Source organism: Pelophylax lessonae (genome assembly GCF_965119305.1).
Source record: "Pelophylax lessonae genome assembly, chromosome: 5".
Taxonomy (NCBI): Eukaryota; Metazoa; Chordata; class Amphibia; order Anura; family Ranidae; genus Pelophylax; species Pelophylax lessonae.
The window spans coordinates 49,870,527-49,889,691 of NC_138772.1; the positions used below are offsets into that span (position 1 = coordinate 49,870,527).

Genomic DNA, 19,165 nt, shown 5'->3' on the forward strand with positions numbered 1-19,165 from the left:
TATAGATTTCAGGTCAATTTACACTCTGTAGCAGACTGTCAAAGGAAACGCTATTTGGTTCCATGCCTGTATAAAGGCTAGAAATTGGACCCACCTGTGTGCCTCCATTAAGAGTCTCGCCGAACCAGAGGTGCTTCTTGTCCTTGTTGGAGGTGTTGATGTACCAGTTCTTCTGTGGAATTTCATCTGGGTTGGCGTGGATGCAAGTCTCGCCAGAGGAGAAGTCGCAGAAGACTCTGATAGCATCAGAAGTGCAGCCTTGGTTGGGGTCAATCCAGTAGAATCCTAGCAAGGAAGTTTACCATGATTATTTGTTGCAATGAGAGCTTCTTCCTGAAACATATCTTATCACCTTATCCACATCTTAAGAAAACCTGAGATATAATCTGTGCAGGTTTTCTACTCACCACTTGTCCATTCGGGGTGGCTGAGTCTTAAGTCGCGGCAAGTACGAGCAGGGTTCTTCCTAGAGCCTTCTGGGGTCAGGATGACCTCAATTTGTTGGTTCAGGGATTTCAAAGTGGCGTCAACTTCATAATCCTTAGGTCTGCGATCAGGCTGGTCAGCTCTGTAGTATTCACCGCCATCACCACCATCATATCCACCACCAGATGGACCAGCATGACCAGGAGGACCAGGGGGACCAGGTGGACCCTAAAATTGTATAAAAATAGTAAATACATACTGAAGTTTTAATGTTATAATGCACTTTATGTGTTAAATATAAAATATAATATCTAACTAAGCCACTCTTCTACTTTAACATCATCTACTTTAGAGTTGTGGCAACAAAAATGGAGAAATAGTTATAGCAGTTACTGTTATCCTACACAATCTGTGAACCAGCACATTTTTTATTTCTTTGGTTCTAACTAATTTATGATAATCTAAATAATAATTCTGTAAAGAACTAATTTATTCAACTCCAAAATTATATGTATCATAATTTAAGTAAAAAAAAGTCACTCGTAAGCTTCACCCAAGCGTAAACCCCAAATTGGCTCCTAGGTCTAATCCATAAACTCACCCTAACGTGTAAATTTAACCCTAACGTTATTGCCCAACCCATTAATGGGACCCTAAATGAACCCTTAAAGTCAACCTATCCCCTAAACGGGAAGCTCAACCTATGCATTATTATGATGACATCTGTACTATCAGTTGTATCATTATGTGTGAATACTAGCACTAACAGCACCCTAAAAAATTGTTTGTGCGATTAAACAACATGCTAAAGAGACAGTTATCAAAAATTGCCACAAATGTTTTTTTTTTACACTAAAAGCTTTTGACTCATCTATAAACACCATTTCAATCCATAACTCTGGTTCCTTTTTTTTTTTTTTTGCTTTTGTAGTTGTAATACATCAAACTACTTCCCAGTTATTGCAAATTTTTCAACCTTTTTTAATGTGAGAACAGAATTTTGATTTAAGAATCCCCAATACTTGTTCACCAGCGCTTGTTCAATGAGGTTTCCACTATGGCTAAAGACGTTTACAAATGATTTAAAGCTGAATCCCAGGCAGATATAAGATTCATAAATGAATGCAGCTCTGTATTCATTTTTATATTGTTGCATTTATTTTTAAGCTTAGGTACCTCAATTTGACTTGGAATCAGCCTTTTTCAATTTCATAAACAGCTTCATATTGAATATTTATATTGAATAGTACATCCACAGAATAATTTTCTTGACGTTTGATTTTCTTTTTTTAAATAAAAAATTACTTACAGCGGGACCAGTGAAACCAGCAGGACCACGTGGGCCAACGGGGCCTATTGTGCCAGGATGTCCAGAACGACCCTCTTTGCCTGGAGGGCCAGAGGGACCAGAGGGACCCTGGATTAAAAAAAAAATGTTTTGTCAATAAAATAACTAAACATAACAATGAAATTTGTGCCTCTGATCGGACATTTTTGATTGAGCATTACTTACCCTTGGACCAACGGGACCAACAGAACCAGCGGGACCAGTCTCACCAGGGGTACCCTGAAGGAAAGAGAGAAAAAATATTAGTTAGTCTTATATGTAGACAAATGAATTCCTAGTTTTGCGAGATATAATATCCAAAAAAATCCAATATGTATATCTAAATTGTTTTTAGTTAAGATAAAGAGGGGGGGGGGGGGGGGGAGGGCTGGAGCCTCAGTCAGGTTTTTATTATCGTCTGAGTCCTTATTGGTCAGATTTACCATCACTTTCTGACAGGACAGGAAGTGATGAGAAATTTATCAAATGAGGATGTAGACAAAAAAATTAAAACAAAATAATTTTTTTAGTGAAGTGGGGAAGAGTTAGAACTTAATGTTGTCTGATCTTTCCTTTCCTGGTGACTAATGTTCTCTCAATTCCTTGCCTGGATGTCTCAGGGACAGGAAGTGAGGGAAAATCTCCCCAAAGGGGGTCACTGACAGAAATATTAACCAGACAAAGTTTAAGTCTTCCTAACTCTACCCAAATCTAAAGGGCAGATCTTTGGCTGAAGGTTGGCTTTAAAAATGTCCGAATGGCATTTGATAAACTTTGCATTGCAATATACATTACAGATCAAGAAAAAAAAATGTATGTTTTAAAAAACACTGATAAAAAGTAGAAAATAAATTAAATTCTGGAATCTAACGTACTTTGTATTATGATAGAACCTCTTGCTGTGGCTAACCCTAAAGTAACCAGAAATAGAAAGTGTGCCTTCAAAAACATTATAGTAAAGGCAGCAACCATATTTCTGTCCAGGCAGGGTCCCTATGCCTGTCATATAATATTATATTATGTCGTAAATTAATATAAAGCCATGGAACCTCTGAATTAGAGGAATAATAAATTGATTTATTGGAGCATTGTTGGTTTAGAATTTGCATGTCTTCACTATATTGTCGGGGGGTTGTTCCATTTTCCTTGCCATTTCAGAATTATCCCTTTGGATTTGCCTAAATGTGCCTTTGTTTTGGAAGCAAATTTTGACTATGCTTGAGGAACACGGTACTAGAGTAACACTGATAAGTAAAGTTCTCTATAATACTCTGAAAATAGAAGAGCCTTTAGTATATTCAGGGGTCACCATTTGGAACTTATTTTCACCAAGAGTAGACTCTGATGAAGCACAGTCTAGATATACAACGTGTAAGAGATTCACGTATTACATTTGTCGCTCTGCTGAATTTTCAGTTAAGTATTTTATAAGCAACAAACAATATTTGCTCTTACCTAATTCTGTTTTTTAAATTGAACCTATATTTTATAAAAAATACCATTTATTTGACTCTAGTGGCAAACCTAGGCTGGCATAGAGGCCTATTTTACCGGTCCTATATGCAAAACATTATTAAAGTATTTATTTACCTAGGTATAGATTTGGATGATAGACTGGTTCATTTTGAAATCTCTTTTGTGATTTTTATAAATGAGACCTAGTAGTATTTAGACTTGCTTTGCTATCAGGGATTTTTTATTAAATTTATTTACATATATAATCATTTATAAAGACTTAATTTTTGTACTTACAGAAGGACCGGGAAGACCTGACAGACCATTGTGTCCTTTGCGACCATCCAGACCTCTGGCTCCTTTCTCTCCAGCCTCACCCTTGTCACCACGAACACCTTGGGGACCCTATTACAAGTAAAAGGTGGTTAGATATGCCTATGAATAATTTTAAATACACATGGACTTAGGGCAAAGGTCATGCAAGTGGGTATCAACTGGATGATTTTAAGGAGGTATAATATAGTTCTGAAATAGATTAATAATTGATAGTGAATGTGTAAAGTTTCAACATTATATTAGAATCAGTTTCTTTTTTTCAGCCAAAACATTTATTATATTAACCTTAATAAACTGAAAGATGACACTTTTCTCCAATGAAGAAGAAGTCCATTTAACATAGACTCTTGTACTACCTACCAAATTGATCTCCAGTACCTACTAGCATCTTGTAAGGTTCCTTAGGACAAATACCCATTTGGTTTCTTTTTTAAAACCATTTTGATCATGTGTTCTATTGTAAACATCAAAGGTTTATGGTTAAGTCTACAACAGTGGTCTCCAAACTGTGGTCCGGGCGCCAGATGCTGCCCTTTGCTTGCTTTTATCCGCCCTTTGGGCACTATTTTTATGCACTTATACCAAAAATGGGGCATAAGTCCCTCCATTGACACCAATGATGGGGCATTATTCCTCCCAATGAAATCAACAATGGGGCCCAATGACACAAATGATGGAGCACAATTCCTCCCAATAAAATCCTCAATGGGGCGCTATTCGTCTCACTGACAGCAAAGATGGGACATTGTTTATTCCCACTGACTTTGGGACTTTTTTTTACTTCCACTGGATACAGTTTGGCCCCTCGTAAATCTGAAGGACAGTAAACTGACCCTTTGTTTAGAAAGTTTGGAGACCCCTGGTTTACAACAACCATAAATGCCAATCCTATTTCTCTCCATTATCTGTATATGTTCTCAGCCTATAGTTTACAGTAATACTCCCTATATTACATGCTGGAAGTTCCATACGCTAAATCTTCTGTTTTGTTTTTAGAGGATCTCCCAAGGCCATCCTAATTTTAGTTATGGTTGAAATTTGGTAGGCTAAATACTCCTGTGGCAAGATCATCCAGAATGACCACCCATACTGCAGCCTTAATGAAAGGTTCAAGAGGTAGAGTGAAACCGGAAACGAGCTACCAAGATTCTGAATGTTAACATACAGTATATTAGATACTTACAGCAGGACCTCTAGGACCAGATGGACCAGTGATACCAGCAGGACCAGATGGACCCTAAATAGAGAAAAATATTATTAAAATGGCTATCTGATATATAGAGTGAACAAGTCACAAAATATTGACCGATTAAAGATTACCACCTATTTGTTATCTGCTTCTGTTTTCAAATCTAATATCCCTGTAATTAATTTAAAAGTAAACTTAAGCAGTGGTAGGTCTAGGGTAAATACTCATTTGATCCCTTAAGTAAAAATGCCCTGGTCATGTGGTCTACTACATCACCAATGGCATAGTGAATGTCTAAGAACACCAGTTGTTAAATAGATTGCCTGTAAACTAATGTCTCACTAATACTTGAAACCTATACCACACTAATTCAACCACAATATATGCATTGCCACTAAGGAAATGTTGGAACAATGTATAAAATTATTGTATATAATAGTTCACAAATGTAAAACTGGAGATTGCCGAGTTCCTATATACTGTAAGGTCAGTACATTTATATACTGTATATGTATCTACTCTTTCCAAGACATTGAGACCTGAAAATAATCTGCCTGTTTTGATTTTATCTATATGATGTACAAGAATTCCAGTTATTATTCTGATACAGAAAAATCAATGGTAATACCACTAAACATAATAAACTAAAGTGTAAATTTATAAACGTAGTCAACTTACACCTTCACCACGGTTTCCAGATTTTCCAGCAGGGCCAGTAGAACCCAGAGGGCCAGGAGATCCAGCAAGACCAGCGGGTCCAGTGTTGCCAGGATAACCACGTTCTCCCTAGAAGTGAACATTGAATGGTACTGTTAAAATAAAGAAGATGAAGATGGAGAATGGTATTTAAATGTTTAACTTGAGCAACAGAGACATTCGGTCTCCTCTTGGGTCATAATACTTATTTAAAATTGAGTTGGTAGAAATGGTAGTTGTCTCAAGAATTGGCTGATGCATGACCACCAATCTACAGGGCATTAATTCTCTTCAAAAAATTGCATATGCTACTTAGCGTGGTAGTAGAGCAGAAAGGGATCTTGGGTAGAGTGAATGGGACATCTCCATAGTACTGAAATAATATTTAAATTGGCAGGTTTCTGGCTGCCTTGATAGTTATCAGGAGACGTTATTATGGGTTTAAATTTTTGAGCAAGCCCTCTTCAAGGCATCTATCCAAGACTTTGTCTGAACTTTAAGAAAGAAATATCTGTTGTACCAGCCAAATATTTTCTTCTTTTCATTCTCAGTTGAGCATATGACACCATGAAACAAGATTATTGAATGCTATTGTCAATACAGACAATTTTTGTTTCAAGCTCTTGACACGTCATGTTATATTTGGTGTGTCAAACTCACCTTAGCACCTGGGAGACCGTCACGACCAGGAGGACCATCGTTACCAGGGTGACCCTAAAAAGTAATAAAAAAAAAAAATGTGTTAATTTTATTTAAACAAAGATCCTGTTATTAGAGAAGCAATCTGACCGTGACCACAAAGCACCTGGATTTAATTAGTTATTAGTATACACTTTATCTTTTTTAATTTAATAAATGCAATTTTATAATTGTATGGCATTTTGAGTAAACATCTAGAGAAGAATTTAGGTCAATGTGAGCATTTTGTAGTAACACGCTTTCCTATCTACCCCGTAAAATGCAAAATAAAAATAATAGTTTACGATCATTGTTGGTTTTTATGCATAAATGGGCTGTCTGATTATTTTGCATAAAAGGTGGAAAGGGCAGTTCAAGTAGGTCTTTTAAGTTTTTAAAGTTCATGGAACTTCCAATGCAAAGGTATGGGTAGTAATTTAAAGGAAACATCAGTGAGTGGAAACCAGAGCTTAAACATCCACAAGTCAAAGTAGGCAGGAGCCTAAGGCCATGTTAATGTCCATGGGCTTCAAATTACCATACTAATGCTTGTGCAGTAAACCAGGTGGCCAAAGCTGTACACCTCATTCCCCCTTAATCTACCAATTATGTGGGTGGGCTCTTGTCTATGAGATGTTGCAAGTGGTATAGAAGTAATGGAGAAATAAGGAATCTTGGGTAAAGTAAGTTGTTCATCTAAAAATTAATGTAATTTTACCTAAGCTGGCAGAATTTATACCTAAAAGCACTGACAAGGGAACATTTTTAGAGTAAACATCTGAAGAGGTCCTGTCCAGAATAAAACTTAGATGTAACTTTTTTCTTTAACAGCCTTGTATATATTTGAAAGAATAATCAACCAAAAATAAAAATAAACCCACACAAAACAGTGACCTATTGATTTATAGTTGATCCAGTTTCGTTATAAAATGGGAAACTTTTACATACTAGGAAACAGAAGACATTGGCTAAGAAGATTATTGATCCACAAAAGTTTATCAAAAATTTTCTCTCACCTCTGTTCCTCTTCTGTTTTTACTTAATATTATATTATCAGACCAGACCTTTATATGAATTTTAAACCTCTGAATTTTAGTTTGCTACTTACATCACGACCAGCCTCTCCGGAATGACCAACGGGACCAGGAGAACCAACAGGGCCAGGGGGACCACGAGGACCGGAAGAACCAGCAAGACCAGCGGGACCAGACTCACCCTAAAGAGGATAAAAGCAAACTTTTTGTCTATTGTACAAAGCAAGAATGCAGGAGATTTAACCTTCTCAACAGTCCAACTTATTAACTTCTAAGTCTACAGACTAACCGAGAATGTTTTGTTTGATGTTGATTTTTTCAGGCAATAAGTAAAAAAAAATCTGGATACCACCAGTTCTCAAAAAGATTGGCAAGCACCTACGGGAGTTGTAAATGGTTATCCTAAGTTGACTGGCTCCTTTCAGCTCACCATAAGCTATCTAGATATACTTTCTCTTGTTCCCCATCCACTACTGCAAAGAAGCCATGGTTTTCAATATCTCTGAAACAGCTATATGCAGTTTGGAATAAATGTCTTGTATTTGCTTTTGGGTTTATTAGCATGAGATCACTACTGTAAACCCCTGTGTAGTACACACTAGCTAAATCTGAATAATGGCTGTAACATTTCAATAATGATCTCTAAAGAGCCTTGGGGTAAATGAGATCCAATGCAAGAACAAAGCACATGCAAGACATCTGCCAGTGTGCAAAAAACTACCTACACAGGCTCAGTGTCTTCAAGAAAAACTAATTTTTAGTCTCAACCTGTCAAAAACCTTTGAAAACGGTCATACTCAGGAATGAAAATGACCCCATATATATTGATTACAATACTAGGTCAAAAGAACGATCTGGCTAAAAAATGAAGTGAGAGTGGAAACTGAATAACTTCAAAATCCAGAAGCATGGCTTGACCAAGTGTTCCTCTTTTACACTAACATATACTGTATATAGCAAAATCTTTTAAACGTCTTGCCCAGTACTCTCAAGCGTGGTCACTTCCTGGTCCACTAATGTCATATAAAGCATATTTCTGAAATGTCTGCTGTGGGTTTTAAAATGTAAAGATGATTACTCAAGGCTCTTACGTTTGAACCAGCTCCACCAGGAAGACCACGTTCTCCTCTTGTTCCAGGAAGACCAACAATACCACGAGAACCCAAAACACCAGAAGGACCAGAGGCACCTGGAGGTCCCTATTGGGAAACACAAAGTATAAAAAAAATGTTATTACTTTTGTTATTTCATTATAACATTATATTTCTACATTGGACAAATAAAAAATGTTCATATACTCTAACAAAGAGCAGTCGTTCTTTGCTCCCTATTTGGCCTTTTAAATCTAACATTGAATGAGTTTTGTAATGTCTGGTCGATAAGTGCAAGAAATATATGTTGATCCTGGTAAAAGTCTAGTGCTGCCCTGTGCAATCTGCATTGTTATTGAAAAGAATGTTATCAGCGCTGCCTAGTTCACCTCTGTGAACCACAGAAAACCTCCCTCATGTTATGGAGAAGGAGGGGTGTTCTATAGTCCTAGCATACTTCCTGTCCTTGGTTGATATGCTGCTACTCCATAGATACATTGATTGTCACTTCGAGACAGGAAGTGTGTTACTGGAAAGATCACTAGGAGAAAATAAAGGACAAAACTTTTGGATACACTTTAATCAAATCCTGTAAACTCGTGATTCTCAACCTTTATAAGCTTGATGTGCTCAAAGCACAACATTCACTTATTACTGGCCATCTGTTCTTTGATTTGCCTTTTGTTTGCAGTATAGCACTTTATCACTTAAAAGAAAAGTTAGGCATACAGGGGTTAGGCCTTTTATCCCCATTTAAAACTGTCCTGCTGCTGGCCAATGTTTCACTGCTGTATCATCTGTAGTTATCTAATTCTTGTAGTAAAACCCCTACCTGTGCTCTTTGTTTCTAATACATTTCGGCTAATTCTCTCTCATTAAAAATGTACTGCTGCTGGCTAGGTTTACACTGCTCTATCATGTGTGGACTCCTAATTACATAAAGATACAAATTAGCCAGTGGCAGGACAGTTTTGCATCAGCGAAAACAGGGACAGGCTCAGCAAACAACTGACTAATTTCTATCTCCTAGTAAAAGCTGGTCTATTACCATTTAATGAAAAATCAGGTGTCGCTGATAAAACTGCCTGAAAAATCTTTTTTTTTTCAAACTGAAATTAATGAGATTGGGAAGCTCCTGCATTATGTAATCCAAACTGATTTTAAAAGAAAACAAACAAAATCCTCAATTTGCACCAAAAAGGCCAGAGCTTACTAACAAGATTTGCCTCCCATAGACTTCATTGGAATTCACTGCTAAGTTGAGGTTCACCAAATTTCAAGCAGGATTCCCGGAAACCTCAGCTAAACAAACCCAGGCAGATTCGCTCATACCTATTAGATAACTTAGTTGATTTATTTTTGTTGTACCAGCTACAATTCAATGTAATGACACCATTACTTACAGCAGGGCCAGCCTCTCCAGATGGGCCTTTATCTCCAGCAAGACCTGTTGGGCCATGCTGACCTTGTTCACCGGGACGACCAACAGGGCCAGAGTCACCACGAGGACCTCTTGCGCCATCTTTGCCAGGGTGTCCAGTTGGGCCAGAAGGACCAACAGAGCCCTGTAAAACAAGTGCAAGTGAAACACATCAATAATATATAACAGAGTTAACAACATTTTGTGAAAGTTAATTTTAAGACTTATTTCACCGCAATTGCAAAAAGGTAACTGAGCTGTATGTGGCTGGATAGACTAGCAGCTGCAGACAGCTGAAGTCACTATCTGAAAATTGATGTTATGTCCAGTTTGGCACATTGTGGATGTGCTTGAAGTATTAGTATTCTTTGTATACTTAGACGTTTGTATTCAAAATTACTGACACTGAGCTTTCTTTATTGAAGTTTCTGAAGACAAAAAAAAGTCTTTGCTACCAAGTGCAGCCAATCCAATTCCCACACTTTCTTGTTCACTTCAACATTGGAGCATGTAAATAGATATCTGATCACTGAGACATTTGTTCCCTCAGACATTTTAACAAATAAAATCCATTATTCTTCTGTATTGTCTGTCAAAGAGTTTCCTGAACACTATACTGTATGAATATGTTAAAGTGTATATAAAACCAAAGCTTTTTTTTTTAGTTTTGGATAGAGTAGGGAAGGTAATAATAATAAACCCTGGCAGTTTATTTTTGGTTGCTTGCATACCATTGGGGAAGAACCCTTCACCTCCGATCCTAGAGGAAAACCATTTAAGTGAGGGAAAATTGTCCCTAAAACAGGGATTTCCCCTCACCTCTTGTTCTGGGAGATCTCTAATATTTTTGGATTTATCCTTAAATTCTTCCTTGTTAACAATGGCCACCTGTTCAAACACAGTGGTGAATCTCCCCAATGGTGACTCAAAAACCTCACGGAGGGTTTAACCTTTCCCTACTCTATCTTAAACCTAGAAATACACTTGCAACGATAGCCCAAATTTTGTTTGTAAGAGCATTGGGTGCTTTATTGCTACCCAATTAATGTTAATTAATTGGTTAATGTCCCCCAGACTTCCTGTTCTGTTGCATACCCAGAGAATGAGAGAAAATCTCAACAGGGGAACAACAAAAACCAAAAAGGACTTACTTCCACTACATCCAAACCAATAATAAAAACAGTTTGCACTACCAGAGTTAAGTCCCCCCCCCCCCCTTCCCTATTTCCACCATGACTATATACAAATACCTTTTTCCACTACTGGAACTGTCTGCATAAACAATAACATTTGAATATTGCCCACTATTTTCATAGAAGCAGCATTTCAAACATGAACCAGCAAAAGATTTATGTGAATGTCTCCCAAATGTTTTTCGGCAATTTACGGCCATCAGGAACTTTGAACGTGGGAGTCCTATAAAGCTAAAAATTCTGACTTTTCATCATCAATCTTCTGCATTCTCATGTTTCCTAAGGCACACCCTTTCAAGGACTGTCTGAGTTCATTCTAATGTATAGGATAGGCATATGATTGCTTCTGATTTTCAGTTGGGGTATCTTTATTTTCCCCCCTTTATGCCTTTTATACTCTCCCCCGCTTTGACGTTTGGGCTATATGTAATGGAAATAATATAAGATCTTTAACAGGGATATATACATTTAAGGAGAAATCCAATGATTTCATTATGCCAGTTTTAGTGGCAATGTTAAAAAAGAACCGGCATAAGATCCACATTTTACATAATGGGGTTGGGTGGGGAACATTCTAGACAGTACATGTGACTTCAGACCAACATTGTGTCTCATATTCCATTTTCAGTAATTTTCAGTCATTGTAAAAAGTCACCAGTAACAGAATATTATAGATAAAAGTGCACTTACAGCGGGTCCAGGAGCTCCTACTCTACCAGCGGGACCAGGGAATCCATTAGCACCCTATGGAAAAAATAAATATTCTCAAGATTTCTCATTTAGTGTACCTAGACTGGCTTCTTAAAATGACCAACTTGAGTGACTTACAGAGGGACCGCCATCACCACGAGCTCCAGTGCTTCCAGCAGGGCCATTTGGACCCTATAGAGAGAGAGAGAAAAAAAGCACAATTTTAAGGACAGAACTATTTAATTATGGCAATATTTGACTTTGGTTGAATTTGGGTTTGGGACAGTAAGTTACCTAAATTCCAGCAATGACTACATCATTCAAAGTAAGTAACATTGAACACTGTTACTAGTATTTCTCAACCCTGTTATGTTATATATACCTTGGTGTATGCAACTTTATCGGAAGTACCGCTAAATCTCGTGCATTTGTTGCCGGCACGCCCCCAGTGAAATATGCATACTTGTCTGTGTGACTGCTTGTGTTTTAAATAGCTAGAATAAATCTACTATAGTGACTTTTGTATATTTGCTTTCTAAAACTTTAATCCATTCTTCCAAGTCAGGAGACAAAAGCAATATCGTCTGCATTCACCAAATGGTACACATAATTCTAGTTCAGCCTAATCTACACAAAACTATGAACATACAGCAATATTCGTGCGTAATTATCACTGTTGGTAAAAAATAAAATAAAAAAAATATTACATTTTAGATCCTAACCAACCCATTAACTCACAGAGGCCATAACATGCCCGTGTCTACTCTTGTCCTACTATTTCTGTGTCATTCTGAAACATCAAACATATGTTTGCAGCAACCTACTCTCTCAGCCAAACCATCCATTTCCGTCTTACAGATCTTTAACAATTAAATATTAGACCAGTTTATTGGTGTCTCTGTATTAAGGAGTATAGTAAATATTTAATTTTTTTTTTTTTATAGATTTCATCACTTACAGCTGGGCCAGCACTGCCATGGGCACCCAAAGGACCAGGGGAACCAACTTCTCCTTTGGGACCTTTGGGTCCTCTATCTCCCTTAGCTCCAGCCTGACCAGCTGCACCCTGTTGAGGTAATAAAAAAAGGCTGATTACAATGATTTCCTTGGGACAATAAAAAGTAGTGTATATTTCAATTAAAAAAAAAGTCAGGTACTTACAGGAGGACCAGCAAAGCCATTTACTCCAGCAGGACCAGCCTCACCGCGCTCACCCTGTACAGAGTCAAAACAGAAAAATATTGATATTCCAAAGTGTATCAAACACCTATAACAAGCCATTTAAGAACTGAACCAAAAGGTATCATAATGAGGAATGAGCAACATCTCTAATAAGCCTTGGTAATATTATTGGTAAGTACTTATTCTGTTCATAAAATGGCAGACTCCAATGTTTGGCAATAAATTTGTTACTTTTAAGTTGCATATATTAATATAATTTAGTATTTTTCACTTACAGGTGTACCACGAGGACCGGAAATACCAGAGGGACCAGCGGGACCAGATTCACCCTAAAAAGACAAAATAGATATGAGGGTTAGAGTAATTACCTCGTCTTTAATGAAGGTTTACAAAATGGAGGCTGCAGTGTTTATATGTATTCAAGAATTGTACTTACTCTATCACCAGGACCACCAGCGGGACCGGGGGCACCAGCAGCACCAGCTGGACCCTGAAGAAGACAAATTAGACAAATTAAAATATTAAAATAGTGTCACCATGGATACTACATTCTTGTCTTTTTTTCAGTAATGTAAACAGTCCGACTATGTTCAGGACCCCCTCTTCCCGTCTATCAGGCATCCCTCTTCCCAGTCAGTAGGTCCCCCACTTCTTAGCTAGTTGGGCTACATTTTTACATTTACCAGGCACACCTGTTCTCAGTTATTGGACCACCTCATCCCAAGTACCAGACACACCTTTACCCAGCCCGTAGGATCACATTGTAACATTTATTAGGCACACCTTTTACCAACCAACCAGTAAAACCACCTATTCCTAGCTAGTAGGACTGACTCTTCCTATTCAGTAGATCTGCCTCCTCTTAGACAGTAGGGCTGTCTCTTCCCATGTTCCAGACACACCTCTTCCCAGCCAATAGGAGTAAATTGTCCCATCAACCAGTTACACCTCTTCCCAGCCAATAGGAGCAGATTGTCCCATCTACCAGTTACACCTCTTCCCAGTCAGTAGCCACCATTTCCCATTTACCTGGTACACCTCTTCCCAGTCAGTACCCACCATTTCCCATTTACCTTGTACACCTCTTCCCAGCCAATAGGTCCAATTCCAATTCTTCCAATCTACCAGGCACACCACTTCTCAGCCAATACGAACAATTCATTCCACACACAAAGGCGCTCTCTACTCTTAGAATAAGGCCACTTTTTCTTATGAATTAAGCAGTCCTTCACCTATCCAATAGAACCACCTCTTCCCATGTAGTAGGTACTCCTGTGCAGATTCAATAGTGCTGCCTCTTTCCTTGGGCTAGGCTTCAATACAGTGGGACCAAATATTCACATCCACGGGACATATTTCTCCCCATCTAATAGGACCACGTCTTACCATTCCCATGTTTTCATATACCTTACTAGCAAATTCAGTCATCCAGTAAGACCGCCACATTAGGCACTCCTCTGACTATTCAATAGGGCACCCCTCATCCTATTCATTTGGGATTTATCTTCCCATTTAAAAGGCATGGGAAGTTCCTCAGTTCATTCTTTAGGTTTTTCTTTAGATTTTGTGTTCTGTCACAGAGCAGGCAAAGTCAATCAGAAAACAGCTGATATTTTATTTACAGTATATATATATATATATATATATATATATATATATATATATATATATATATATATATATATAATATAAGAAGGCCTAAGCAAAGCAAACCAAAGTCTTAAGCAAAGGTCTTTTGTGTCTAAAGCTGAATACCAAATAAAATGTACTCACACGAGCGCCATCTCTTCCAGGGTGGCCATAATCTCCAGCACTACCAGAATCACCCTGTAGAGTAAGAATAGACACTGAATGTTAGGTTTCATTGTTTTGGGAAAGTTAAAAGTATGGTTAGTATTTCTTAAGGTAATTAAATTGACATGCGGTACTTGCTGGTTATCTTCTATTATTTTACCTTCTCTCCTTTGGGTCCGGGAGTTCCAGCAGTACCTCTTTCTCCGGGAATACCACCAGGGCCAGAAGGTCCAACGCCTCCATTCAAACCAGCAGCACCGGGCTCTCCCTATGAGGAAGACATAACGTGTTACTCTTAAAAGGGGGAATAAAGGCTGTTTTGCCAAATATGTCCATCATTTCATTAATAATATGCAGTGATGGTTACTAGCGTTCCACTTCCCTTAACCAATAACATCCAAAACATCCTATTCTTGATCCCTGAACAACAGAGTCACATTAAATAATGCTGTGATTTAGAAACAACCAAACATGTAGGCTGCATACCATGTCCCTTCCAGGAAATTAACTTTATTGAACAAACAAGCTGCTCTCACTGCAGATGTAAGAGCAGCCTGTTGGCTAAATAAAGTTGCTTTATTGAAGACAACATGTCAGATTACCTTTTCTTGCTGCTTCTAAGAACATTAACTGGTTGCATGGCATCTGAAAGAATTGCACCTATAGAGTTGTAGCTTGTGGTCACTATGGGAGCATAGGACAATGCTTTTTATTGTAACTCTGCATGCAGATTTAAGCCAACTGCACCATAACCTCTTCTCAGCTTATGAATACTACAGTTCCTATGGTTCTGGCCAAATCCTGTTGGCTACCTGCCCTGTCCTGTGGCTTATTATTACCTGTTCAATTCATTGTCTTTTTCTTATAGATAATGCAGTTCAGGATTGAACAGTTGATAGTAAGCCACAGGAAAGGGCAAGTGGCCAAGAGGCATTGTCAGGGACCGAGTAGAAGACCAGGGCAAAAGACAGGCAGAAGAAGGTAAAATTAATCCAAACGAAGTGACAACCCGGGGCAATAGATCAGAAGTGGATAACAGAGACCAAGCTAGAAACCAAGAGTCATTAAAGGGGTGTAGATCAGAAACAGATTCTAGAGAGTATGCTGAGTCATAACCAGGAGCAACCGATCAGGATAACTGCAGGAAGGCTTGTTAGGCTGCTGACAAGTAGTAACAGCATGTTTATTATAAATTCCTGACCTAAATAGTAAGAAGTCAGAAAAAGGGAAAGGTGAAGGAACGATCTGCTGATTAAAATACACCGGTAATGCTCATGAGCTTTATTTATCAAAAATTACATTTCAAAGCTCATAATATAATTATCCTACATTACAACAGCCAAAGTACCTTTTGTCCATCAGTTCCTGGAGGTCCAGATGGGCCACGGGCTCCCAAAGGTCCAAGAGGGCCAGCAGAACCGCTTTCACCAGGGGCACCACGTTCACCCTGTGTTGGGATAAATAAAATTAGGGGAACACATTTTTTCAACTCTCAATTTATCTACTATATAATCAAATCATTTTTTAAAGCCTTCTGTAGTGAATAAATACTTACTCTAGCGCCAGCAGCACCAGGAGGACCAAAGTCACCGGGAGCACCCTATAAAAAAAACGCGAGAGGAGTTATTGGCTACCCAGATCTCAGTTATGAACCAAATTTAGAAAATAAAACGGGCCTTTTAGGTAATCCTGAGCTGATCCTCAACTGCTTAAGGAGCAATTACTTATTTATTACTCCAAGTATGATAACATGTTTCCTCAATGTAGTTGTAATTACAAGTGCATAGTAAAGCTCACTAATGGATTAGAAATACATTTACTGCAAAATTATTATTTATCAGCAACTGGCAAGACTGAACATCAGCTTTACCTTTCATTATTGAATATGCATGCCTGCCAACACTATGAAAGGTAAACTCTTGATGGTTTAATAATCCTAACCTCAGCCTCCCTAGCTTTTCCCAAAGCTTCCCATATGTGGACAACGATCAAGCTCATTTTGCAAAGTACTTCCCAATGTAAAGTTTACTGACACCATAAATTAGCTTAAATACATTAGATGATGTCTATGCGCACGGAGCAATCTTTCTAACAAAGATCTTTCTATAAATGTGCACATTTTCATTGGATAAAATAGTGTTTTTGTATTGGAGGAGAAAGTGGGGAGTCCAATGGGTGCCTCTGAAGAACCAATGGCAATTGGTTTGAGAAACGAATTCCAAATATCAACCTTCAGGCTCTGCAAAAAGGGGCATCATCTAGGGTTGTAGAGGGTCTGCAAACTTCTGAATGTTTCCTCATCCAACTAGATCACACATTCTACCTCAAACAGACTATTATTCCACTAAGATATGCATCTTACTAGGAACTAAACTGTTCACACACACATGCAAATGTTCATTGAATGCAAAGGGCTATATCTATATGCTGTAGTATAAAATAGATAATTTGGATAGATTGTTTACAGACATTGAAATGCTATCATCTATGGCCAGTTTTAATGACTGATTTACTGTGATATCTGTCTAATAATCAGTGTTGGGGGTAACTAGTTACAAAGTAACTGATTACAGAAACTACATTACTTTTTTTGGTAACAAAGTAATGTAACTAGTTACAATATTAATATTGGTAACTACACTACTTTACTATGCTATAGAAACGCGCTTCGCTTTCCTGCGTTACCCAAGCCGTGCGATACAATCGTTATTTCGAAGAATAGAGAGGGATGAAGTTTATGACTTTTTGTTGCACTTTATGTTTTATTCTGTTTTTTCAGGTTTTGTTCTCATGTTTCCCAAAGCCTGTGTTTATACAATAAACTCTATGCAGAAAGAGTGTCATGTATCTTCTTCTACACGGTCAATTAAGAAAGAGGAAGGTAAAGTAATAAGTAGTGAAGTTACTTTTCAAATGCAGCAACTAGTAAAGTAATCTCATTACAATTTACAGAAGTAACTAGTAACTAGTTACATTTTTTGAGTAACTACCCCAACACTGCTAATAATATATACTACTGGCAGGGTAGTTAAACGATTAGTGCTCTTGCCTTGCTCTGTCTAATAATATATACTACTGGCAGGGTAGTTAAATGATTAGTGCTCTTGCCTTGCATTAAGGGGGGGTTGTAGGCTCTGTTCGCACTTAGTCCTTATCTGCATTGAGTTTGCATATTTTTACCATGTTAGATTGTTAAGTTCCCTGCAGGTTCCCACCAACAACCCAAAAACATTTCAGTAGGGGATTGGTTTCCACCCAAGTTGGCCCTATTGTATGTGTGCACATTGGTGACCTTGTAGAACTAAAATAATAAAAAAAAAGTGTACTTACTCTTTCGCCGGGTTTGCCAACTTCTCCTGGGGGACCACCAGGACCAGGAAGACCCTGCCAAAACGAAGAAAGTGTTAGAGATCATAGGCAAAATAACAGAGAACAGAAGATATTGTTTATTTTTGATGAGTATATTTTGTGTTTAAGTGTACATTTCATGAACTATTTAAATAATGTGCCAAAAATAATCAGTTTATTACTAGCACTGAAAAAAAGTCTTAAGGATGGTTACAGTGGGAATTTCCAAATTTTGTATTGTGTCACAAAAAAAGCAATTGCCTAATCTCTCCAATAAAAATTATCTTATACATTTATCACAGCTGACAAGTGTTTATTTTGTGACTGTGTAGTCTAGAGTAGTGTTTTCATTATGTTTATACTTCTTTAGAGCCGGTTCACATTAGCGCGACACGACTCCTTACTACTTCGGGGGCGACTTGTGCATTACATTGCACCACGACTTCGGAGCGATCTGCAGGGACTTCACATAATGGAAGTCTATGCAAATCGCTCCGAGGTCGCCCCGAAATAGTACAGGACCCTTTTTCTAAGTCGGAGCGACTTGTGTCGCTCCTATTAGAATGGGTCCTGTAGCGGTCAATGGACCGTGAGGGAGCGCGACTTGTCAGGCTGACAAGTCGCCTGACAAGTCGCGCTAATGTGAACCGGCTCTTAATGTGTCAACCGTGTAGATACATTGCCAGCACCTTAAATGTGTATTCATATTTTCCAAGTAATGCTTGACTTTAGAAAAGTTGAAAAAAACGCCTGTTACAGCTGTGATTTCTTTTTCAATGTGGAGGATGATTAGAGAAAAACCTACCTGGAAACCTGGAGCACCAGAGGGACCTTGTTCACCTCTCTCACCTGTAGCACCCTGTAGGAGAAAAACAAGAAATATATATTTGTTAGATTTTTTTGTCAGGGTTTGTACCCTTTTAAGGTTTTTCTGTTTTTTTGCATGAAGATTATCTTTACTACAGGAAACCACTTTAATTAGCCAGACATTATTCTAGCTTATGTGGATCAACATTCCTGAACTCATGATATCACAGAGACCTTAGAAAAATGCCTCGGACAGATCATTACTTCCTAATGGATTACATCATTCTCAAAGCCAGTAAATACGTTCCAGTCAGAGAAGATAGACAATGTAGAGCCAATACTTACACCAAGACCTGCGGGTCCTTGAGCACCATTGTTTCCATCGGGTCCAGGAGCTCCCTAAAGATAAAGATTGAAAATGTAAGGTATTGTTGACAAGCATAGTTTAGCGTGTGCGCCAAGGATATTGAACAAATATTGGTCTTCACATTTTTTTTTT

At 38.0% G+C, this 19,165-nt stretch overlaps 1 protein-coding gene across 1 annotated transcript in view; it reads right to left on the reverse strand.

Moving 5' to 3' along the window:
• COL1A2 (collagen type I alpha 2 chain) overlaps positions 1 to 19,165 on the reverse strand; it is a gene marked incomplete at its 5' end in the record, with an annotated part of 93,739 nt that overhangs the window by 2,033 nt on the left and 72,541 nt on the right. Inside the window, 24 exons of the mRNA XM_082258888.1 lie at positions 95 to 285; positions 408 to 654; positions 1,736 to 1,843; positions 1,940 to 1,993; positions 3,506 to 3,613; positions 4,728 to 4,781; positions 5,412 to 5,519; positions 6,090 to 6,143; positions 7,216 to 7,323; positions 8,233 to 8,340; positions 9,636 to 9,797; positions 11,536 to 11,589; positions 11,674 to 11,727; positions 12,494 to 12,601; positions 12,697 to 12,750; positions 12,993 to 13,046; positions 13,154 to 13,207; positions 14,491 to 14,544; positions 14,672 to 14,779; positions 15,860 to 15,958; positions 16,067 to 16,111; positions 17,842 to 17,895; positions 18,665 to 18,718; positions 19,012 to 19,065. Coding sequence (XP_082115014.1) covers positions 95 to 285; positions 408 to 654; positions 1,736 to 1,843; positions 1,940 to 1,993; positions 3,506 to 3,613; positions 4,728 to 4,781; positions 5,412 to 5,519; positions 6,090 to 6,143; positions 7,216 to 7,323; positions 8,233 to 8,340; positions 9,636 to 9,797; positions 11,536 to 11,589; positions 11,674 to 11,727; positions 12,494 to 12,601; positions 12,697 to 12,750; positions 12,993 to 13,046; positions 13,154 to 13,207; positions 14,491 to 14,544; positions 14,672 to 14,779; positions 15,860 to 15,958; positions 16,067 to 16,111; positions 17,842 to 17,895; positions 18,665 to 18,718; positions 19,012 to 19,065 — 2,148 coding nt within the window. The remainder of the gene's footprint in view (positions 1 to 94; positions 286 to 407; positions 655 to 1,735; positions 1,844 to 1,939; positions 1,994 to 3,505; positions 3,614 to 4,727; positions 4,782 to 5,411; positions 5,520 to 6,089; positions 6,144 to 7,215; positions 7,324 to 8,232; positions 8,341 to 9,635; positions 9,798 to 11,535; positions 11,590 to 11,673; positions 11,728 to 12,493; positions 12,602 to 12,696; positions 12,751 to 12,992; positions 13,047 to 13,153; positions 13,208 to 14,490; positions 14,545 to 14,671; positions 14,780 to 15,859; positions 15,959 to 16,066; positions 16,112 to 17,841; positions 17,896 to 18,664; positions 18,719 to 19,011; positions 19,066 to 19,165) is intronic.